Source organism: Leptinotarsa decemlineata, unplaced genomic scaffold, assembly GCF_025532065.1.
Source record: "Leptinotarsa decemlineata unplaced genomic scaffold, Ldec_3_MD MMD2_tig00000010_RagTag_RagTag, whole genome shotgun sequence".
Classification (NCBI taxonomy): Eukaryota; Metazoa; Arthropoda; class Insecta; order Coleoptera; family Chrysomelidae; genus Leptinotarsa; species Leptinotarsa decemlineata.
This window is the reverse complement of record NW_027412538.1, coordinates 11241205-11248963: the sequence shown is the minus strand read 5'-3', so window position 1 is coordinate 11248963 and position 7759 is coordinate 11241205. Positions and strand designations below refer to the sequence as shown.

The window sequence follows — 7759 nt, the reverse complement described above, 5'->3', positions numbered from 1 at the left end:
AATACTTTTGGACTGTGTATGTTATTTATATTGTTTTGACTGACTTTTATAATGTACTTATTTACATTTGTTTTTTTTGTATTTACTTTTGAACTTGACATTTTCTTTGTTATTGTGCATCGATTTCTTTCTTTCAACTGTATTTTTCAACCAAAGAAATGAATATAATTATTATTGTTACTATTTATGTCTGAATCGCATATGCTCTACTATCTTGCGAATCTGGGGCAGTCACTAGTCAAAAATGAAGATCTTCCCAAAACTCCGTTAATGAATCACCTGAAGTGACATTACAAGTTATTTTTTCACTGCGTTGAACTGAAGCAAGATTTGAAAAATACAATAATTTATTGAAAAAGTGTTCGAAATGTGTTAATAATACAAATAATTTGAGAGCTAGGCTAACCAATACTAAGAGTTGGTTGCAGCCTTTATAATGGCAGTTAGAAGATCAGGATCTTCTTCTTGTGCCCCAATCCACCACATACATAAAGAGTTCTCGTACTGCGTAGTATTTCTAGTATGATGCATGGGATCCATCGCGTGATGCTGCCCCGATGCCGTAGCCAGGATAGGTCTGTAGGGGTGCAGGCTAACCCCATTACAACAATCGTTGTGTAAACTCATCTGTGAAACATTGAATCGGTTAAAGATGACGAATCAAGTATGAGAACAACATTTACCAATAGCTGAGTATTGAGGAAAATGTCACTGTTCCTCTGGTCTTGTCTACGAATTTATTTAGTCTAAATTTGAATTTTAGGAAAAAACGATTGTTAGGAAGGAATGAAAAAAAGTTATCCTGGTTTAAAATCCTCGGTCAAGAAATGGTGACATAGATTTAACAGATCCTGTAAATATTGCTTACTTATTACAAAAAAAATATATTTCAGTTGGTTCAATAAAAAAAATGATTCATTCCTTGAGAAAAACTACCAAGAAGTAACAAAATCTCTGATCATAAGTACTGAATTATATTACTTGGATTTTCACAAAATCAGAATGATTCATTTTCTTTTTTAGATCTTGACATTCATATCTCATCCACAAAGTACTTATTGTCTAATCCTTATAGAAATGTAACACATTCAAACCATTTAATTGGAATCAATCATTCATAATAAGATGTAAAAGTTCAAAGAAGTTTCCTTTTTGAAAAAATTAAATGGTGTTTCAATTCTGTGCTCAACGAATATCATTTTTACTTTCCATCGGAAAGTTCTGCCAGTCATTTGTTTTCACCAAAGCCCTAAATACATTCCAAATTGGGGTCACAGTATTTGCTTATCGTTTGATTATACAAGAGTGGTCTGAAAAGTTTAGGACCTCAACATGAAGATGGCAGCACTCGTAAATAAAAGCTAGTTAGTTTTGTTGTTCATCTGTTGATAGTTACTCATCAAATATTCACCGCAGTTGTTATCTAACAAGTCATTTGAGTGAGTTGTGTGTTTTTATGAGAAATTTATCCCAGAGCAGGGAGTTCCACAGGGTTCACCGCTCTCACCATTGTTATATAACTTATACAGCTCTGATATTTATCATCAGCAACAAGGGAATATCAACCACTTCAGGCATGAAGCATATATTCTCCAGTATGCAGATGACACACGTTAGACAAAGTTTTTACCAGTTTGAAACATCTTGCAACAATAACGAATAAATTTTTGGGAAAGAAAGTTTTTGGCTTTCTACTACTTCATCTTGATACGAAAAAGGATGAGGGAATCTTCCAAAGAAAGGAAGGAAGTAATCAATTTGAAAATAAGTAACTCTATACATGGATGTGTAGATCATGCAAAGATGTAACTTTCACACACAAACTGAAAGAAAGTCCTCCTGAAACAGCTACTTTCATATAAACATTTAATTACACGAAAGAAAAAAATTCTTTCGAAACAAATACTTCTATATGAACACTGAATTATACAGAAGATACTTTTCTCTTCTCAGTTTGTATTTCAAACATTCGTTGTGAAATAAAAATCAGATATCATTCACATGAGTTCTACTTTAAATGAATGGTAACAAATTGCACTTATATGGAACACTGTCATCCTCACTGGTATACATCGATGTTTCGCCTTAAGACACTTGCCTTAAGGCTCTTCAAATTGGATAACATTATAGAAAATACACACACTTCATTCATGAATAACGATTTCTAATGTCACGGAATAAGCTTGATCTGCTTATGTCATCGTAATGACATTCATTCACCTATTTGATTTAATCCCAGCCAAGAGGAATCTTATTTGAATTGAAGAGGTTATATTTTCAATAAATGGAGGCTCCAGCCAAACCCAGCACCATATTTAATCATCGGAATTCCGCAACTTCTCCAACAATCAACGTTTTCCAACATATCTTACATTCAAAATCGAAAATTAGTTACGTAGGTGTTCCTACGTTTCAACAGTCACGTCAATAACAAAAAAAAGTGATTGCAAGAGCCGCACATTTCACAAGTTTGACAAACCCGGGAGCAGGTGCAAACATAACAACAGCAAGCTGAATATATAAACTAATCAGTCGTCCACTCATTGAATACTCGTGCACCCACTGTTTCTCAATACCAAACAAGGGGCCTTGAAAACAATTAAAGTATCTGAAACAGCGGCTATAAGCTGAATAACAAGATTAAGGCATCCCAATAACCCCAAACACAACCCTCCAAACCCTCAACTGTACCAGTTCACTGGTATTATCCTTATTGTGGAAAGACTACCGCCACTTACTCAGAAGTTTGCTAGAAAAGACGACAATATAGAAATCATTAGAAAGTTTGGCGTGACAAGAAACCCCCACGAAAGAGTAAGACATCAACACCCAACAGAAACAATGTTTTAATACAACTTACTCAATGAAATTGTTTTGTTTGTTCATTTCTATATCCATATATTTTTTGGTGATATTGTAAAACAAGCTATGTTATTTCAAACGTCTTGTATTTTTGTTACGTTGGAAACTTTTCAAACCACCCTCATACATCTTGATTTTCGTCAAAGACTACTCGCCACACTGCACATACCTGCCATGTCTCAATCATAAACTCACACACAATGAATAGATGGAAAAAATCGTACCTGCATGTGAACAGAAGGATAGGTTTCTTCAGCAACATTCCAAACCTGTACTTTACCATCGGTACCCCCAGAAACCAACCATTTCCCATCTACAGACAAGTCGAGATTTATTTTCTGGTTTGTATTCACTTCTCTCGTTACACAAAACATTGGACGTCCAGGCACCTAAAAAAGGAAATTGGTGAGAAACATTGCTGATAAAGTGTTGAAATGATTTCCTTGGATCATGTAACAATGATGAGTTTTTTGTGCCTTACTCGTAGATCCCAGCAAATGACCTCTTTGTCCTTTCTAGCGCCACTGTAGAGCCTGAATCCATCTAGAGAGAATGCCATAGTTGTTATCCCACCCTTGTGACCGTTGAGTTTGCACAGATGCCTGAATGTACCGTCGCTTTGGGATACTAGTTCAATTGTGTTTTTCCAAGTACCTAAAATAGAGGCTATGTTGTAGCTTTCAGCTAACGGTTACCCCAGCAAGTCTTAGTTCTTATTTGAAAGTTGTGCACTTTTAATTATTGACTGGAACAACTTTTCACACCCAAATTTACCTATGGCTACCACCCCTGGCTGAGCCTGACTAGTCACAAGACAGGATACTTGATGGGCAGACGGATATTCTACGTAGTCCCTTCCTGGTCGACCAGTACTGAAAATTTTAACGTTCTTCTTGTAACCACAAAATATACTTTGACCATCTGCAGAAAATGTTACACTAATTGCTGGTTCAACTTCGTCTTGATTGTTGTAGCCTCTATATGTACATCGTAAGTCTCCTGAGAAGGCATCCCAAAGGTGGATTGGCCCTCCGTGGCCACTGGACAACCAACTGAAAAATAATTAAAAAGACGAGTCACTACAAGAGTGATGAATACATCTACTGAAAATTGGAGAGATTCTTTTATTGGCATCTATTTCAGGCATAAACTAAATAAAGTCTATGATACCACAATGTTTTAGGTGTTTTGCTGGAATCATAAATCAAGTAACATGAAGATAAAGTTACCCTCGATCATTCCTCAGAAACATAAAATTCAAAAATAATTTATAATCATTCATATATGTCACTCTGCAAATACAATTTGTGTAAAAGATTATTATGTTTCTTCTCAACAGCTTTTAACTGTAGGTGATCTATGAAATGAACATTTGTCCTTCAAGTTAATGACTACACCAGCATACGATTGATGTTGCATTATTTATTCAATAAATCAGCCTTATGTAATTGTCCCGTGAGAGTTATTGTTGATTGAAACTCACCAACAAGTAGCTGGATTACCGCTATTCATTCCAGGGTACCAACAATAATCATAAATGAGGCCTCCTTCAGGAACACTAACTGCAGGTACTAAAGGCACTATCGGTCTACTCGTTTGAACACTTAGGCCAATAAACAAATCAGAAGGAAGCTCCATTACATGCATACCTGCTCCTCGAACAACCGTGAGCAGGCATGTGCCGTCGGGAGACCATTTGCATCCGCGAAGGTAATGTTGATCGTTATAATTTGGCCATTGGGCTCTTCCTAATTCTAGAGCAGACTTCTCAAAATTCATTTCGGCAAATTGGAATGGTGAAGTGTAGGGCACATAACTCGATTCTACAACCGCTTCGCTCATGTTGAAAACCTGAAAATAAATTCTCAGAGGAGCAATAGGATATTGAATAAACGTTTTGGTCCTCTTTTCAAACGATCCGACTATTTCCCAGCAACCATTCTTTCAAATTTTTTATATTAAACTCGAATCTCGTTTTGGAAACACAAAAAAGCCTGTTAGTACGTTTTCTGTCATCAGTGTTGCCAATGATGAATTACCTACAAGTTTGTCTGATATTACCCGATTTTTGCCAGGATCCAACATTTTCAAAAATTCGACGCTTTCTGATGAAAATGTGTGGTGATAGAATGAATTATTTTGCTTTGAAAGTCAATCTCCTCGTCGATTGATACAAAATGTATTAATTTGGAAAAATTATCAAATTGAAAAGCCGCAAATGAGTAAATGAATAGCTGAACTTGACTATTGATACATGCAACAGCAAGTTATTTTGGAAAAACTCCGGAAATCATGCACAATTAGTGTATTTCCAATCTTTCGATATAAAATATGAAAGTAGCACTATTAGCGATTATCGGATTTGATAAGGATTAAGTAGTGACCATGTTTTCTATTTAATTGTTGGCAATCAAGATCTCCGTCATAACTTTCAATGGTATCGTACAAAATAATTCCAGAATGTTTACCCCACCATGAGTTCGATTACCCAAAATAAATTTTGTTGGAAAATTAGCAGGAAGAACCTCTAATTACCTACGATCCTGGTAATTACCGGGTCAGTGGCAACACTGCCCGCCACTGTCAACCATCACGATTCAGGGTTATGCCACAGAATAGTATTCTGTGGTTATGTTCACCCAGTTTTCTACGTTTTATTGTTCATTTTTAACAACCCGATGTTTAAGAATATGTTTCAAAAAGATACATTACAACTTCTCATGAAACCAATATATTTTTTGATAAAAAATAGAATATTTATGAATCTGAAGACATTAAAGGGTTGAAATAACTGATATTGGCTCCATAAATCTCAAACAGTGAAATACATTTCTTAATTTTTTTCTTCAAACTATTCTATTAATCCACAAAAGACTGTATTTCAGTTGAAAAATAGAAAATATTTCATGTTTTAGTGTTAGCTGTATTTGCTATTGAATATAATCTAAATTTTTATGCATATGTATCCATTCTAAAGTTCAATCAAGTAATATATATTTCAGTGGAGTTTTTTCCCGGCACCACACTGTTATTTCAACACCTCTACACGTGTTTCGATCACCAAATGATCATCTTCAAGAGGAAGATCTTCCTCTTAAAATAACAGTTTGGTGTTTGTAAAAAACTTCAGTAATATTCATTAGGTACTACACCAAAGGTTCCAAAGAGTGCAACACAAGTTCAGTCAAGTACTAAAACAGTTCAGTGGCCTATTTATTCAGTTTCTGTGCTGGTGTGGAAAAAATATTTTCAAGTGAAGTACTTGTTGGAATTGAAATATTTATTAAAAATGAGACATATGCGTGATTTCTGTTCTCGATTATTCACTCTATTTCCGCTTGCAATTTTGTATTATGACTTCAGATTATGAAAAAAATTTTATTATAAATAACTGCCATCGACGAACTTTGTTTTTGATAAAAACAAATGTTATTGATGCCCAGGGATAAGTAACTTTATTAATCATAATGTGACACCTATCGGAAACATTGGAACTTAAATAGTGGTGAACATTTAAAATCCTTCATTAGTTTATTTTATCTCCTACCTAAGTTTTTTTTAAATTTCTTGATTTACAACATGCAGTGTACTTATTTACATGCTGCCGTTTTCCAATGGAAAGAGAAGACACGTATTTTAATAATCAATAGGGGGGGGGCTCAAAAATCTGTTAGTGAAATTGTTTAATCATTTTTATCAAGAAAAAATTGCAACTCATTCTACAATTTGAAGTATGCTTTAGTATATAGTTAAAGTTTTTTAACAATCTCCCAAGGAAGCGATTCATATCCAGGTATTTCCAAACAAAAAATTCACTTGAACTAGATTCAAATTTTATATAATAACATCTCCTACAGTACATTTACATAATTACATTTGGTGCTTGTCTATCATTCTTAATTTCTGATTTATGTCTTTTAATTATCAATCGTTCCCTTGCAGATTTCTCCAGTCTACGTCTAATTCTTTCTTCTGTTTCTGGAGAAGGCTCTGATTTTTCTACCAAAGAATTTCTCACAGCAGTTCGAATCTTCTCCAAACAATCAGCTAAATTCAAATGCTGTGATCTTGTTAAATCAGACCTGAATATCAAATAACCTTCTTTTGTCAACTTCTGTCTCAGCTGAAATTGAAAATGAACCAACCATTAGGGGATTAAATTCAACACAACAGACACATTATTGAAATTGGTAGGATAAACTGAAAGACATATATGATTATACCCTTTCAGACAGTTTCTGCTTTGCCTCTTCATTAAGCCATGCCGCAGACTGTAGATGAAACCGAACATCTACTTTTGTATTAACTTTATTAACATTTTGGCCACCAGGACCTGTACTTCTGCTATATGTTATTTCAAGTTGCTCAACTGGAATGTAGCCGTTGAACAATTCACTTTTTGGTGGCTAAAATGAACATGAGTATTTTTAGAATTGATGTGTGAAGCTGTTGGATTCTTACCTGAGGCGTTGTTAGTTTCAAACTGCTGCTTGGGTAGAGCTTTTCTAAGCTTATTGAACTTTTGTAAACAGATGAGTTTTTGTGCAATACATTACTCAAAAGTGGTTTATGGGTTTGAATTGTTTTCAGGAGTCCTTCACAATTTTTGTATAAAATATTCATTATGGACTCTGCAGTCACCGCAAAAATTATTTAGAATGTTAAATACAAACTTTTGGAGATGGAGTATGATTAAATTGAGGTTATTTTCATTTTGAAATTTGACACAAAAAGTATGCTATACATTGTTGCCACTTGTTATTTTCCAGATTCAGAATGAACAATTTTCATAAAGCTTCTGAAATATGTTCGTGAAATATATCGTTTCAGCTATCACATAAATTAATGTTTAAAAAAATCGGTATTTGAAAAATAGGTGGTTATTTTAAATTAAACA

The 7759-nt window shown here is 34.3% G+C and overlaps 2 protein-coding genes across 4 annotated transcripts; both read right to left on the bottom strand.

The window, feature by feature from the left end:
* Positions 1–329: 329 nt before the first annotated feature.
* WDR79 (Telomerase Cajal body protein 1 homolog) lies at positions 330–4893 on the bottom strand. 3 transcript variants are annotated; one of them, XM_074171456.1, is made up of 6 exons: positions 4346–4487; positions 3800–3914; positions 3637–3734; positions 3344–3516; positions 3087–3251; positions 330–627 (listed from the first exon to the last, which is right to left on the bottom strand). In XM_074171456.1, exons 2-6 carry the CDS (start codon positions 3871–3873, stop codon positions 412–414), a joined length of 726 nt encoding a protein of 241 aa, XP_074027557.1. In that variant the 5' UTR covers positions 3874–3914; positions 4346–4487; the 3' UTR covers positions 330–411. The 3 variants fall into 3 exon arrangements, 2 of the variants coding, with proteins under 2 accessions (XP_074027557.1, XP_023022254.1); XR_002722802.2 differs by adding an exon at positions 684–851 and having other exon boundaries at positions 488–627; positions 3637–3914; positions 4346–4893; XM_023166486.2 differs by having other exon boundaries at positions 3637–3914; positions 4346–4893.
* Positions 4894–6678: 1785 nt separating this feature from the next.
* On the bottom strand, positions 6679–7595 carry LOC111510565 (large ribosomal subunit protein mL62). The gene is made up of 3 exons (XM_023166485.2): positions 7324–7595; positions 7086–7268; positions 6679–6985 (listed from the first exon to the last, which is right to left on the bottom strand). Exons 1-3 carry the CDS (start codon positions 7483–7485, stop codon positions 6725–6727), a joined length of 606 nt encoding a protein of 201 aa, XP_023022253.2. The 5' UTR covers positions 7486–7595; the 3' UTR covers positions 6679–6724.
* Positions 7596–7759: the final 164 nt, after the last annotated feature.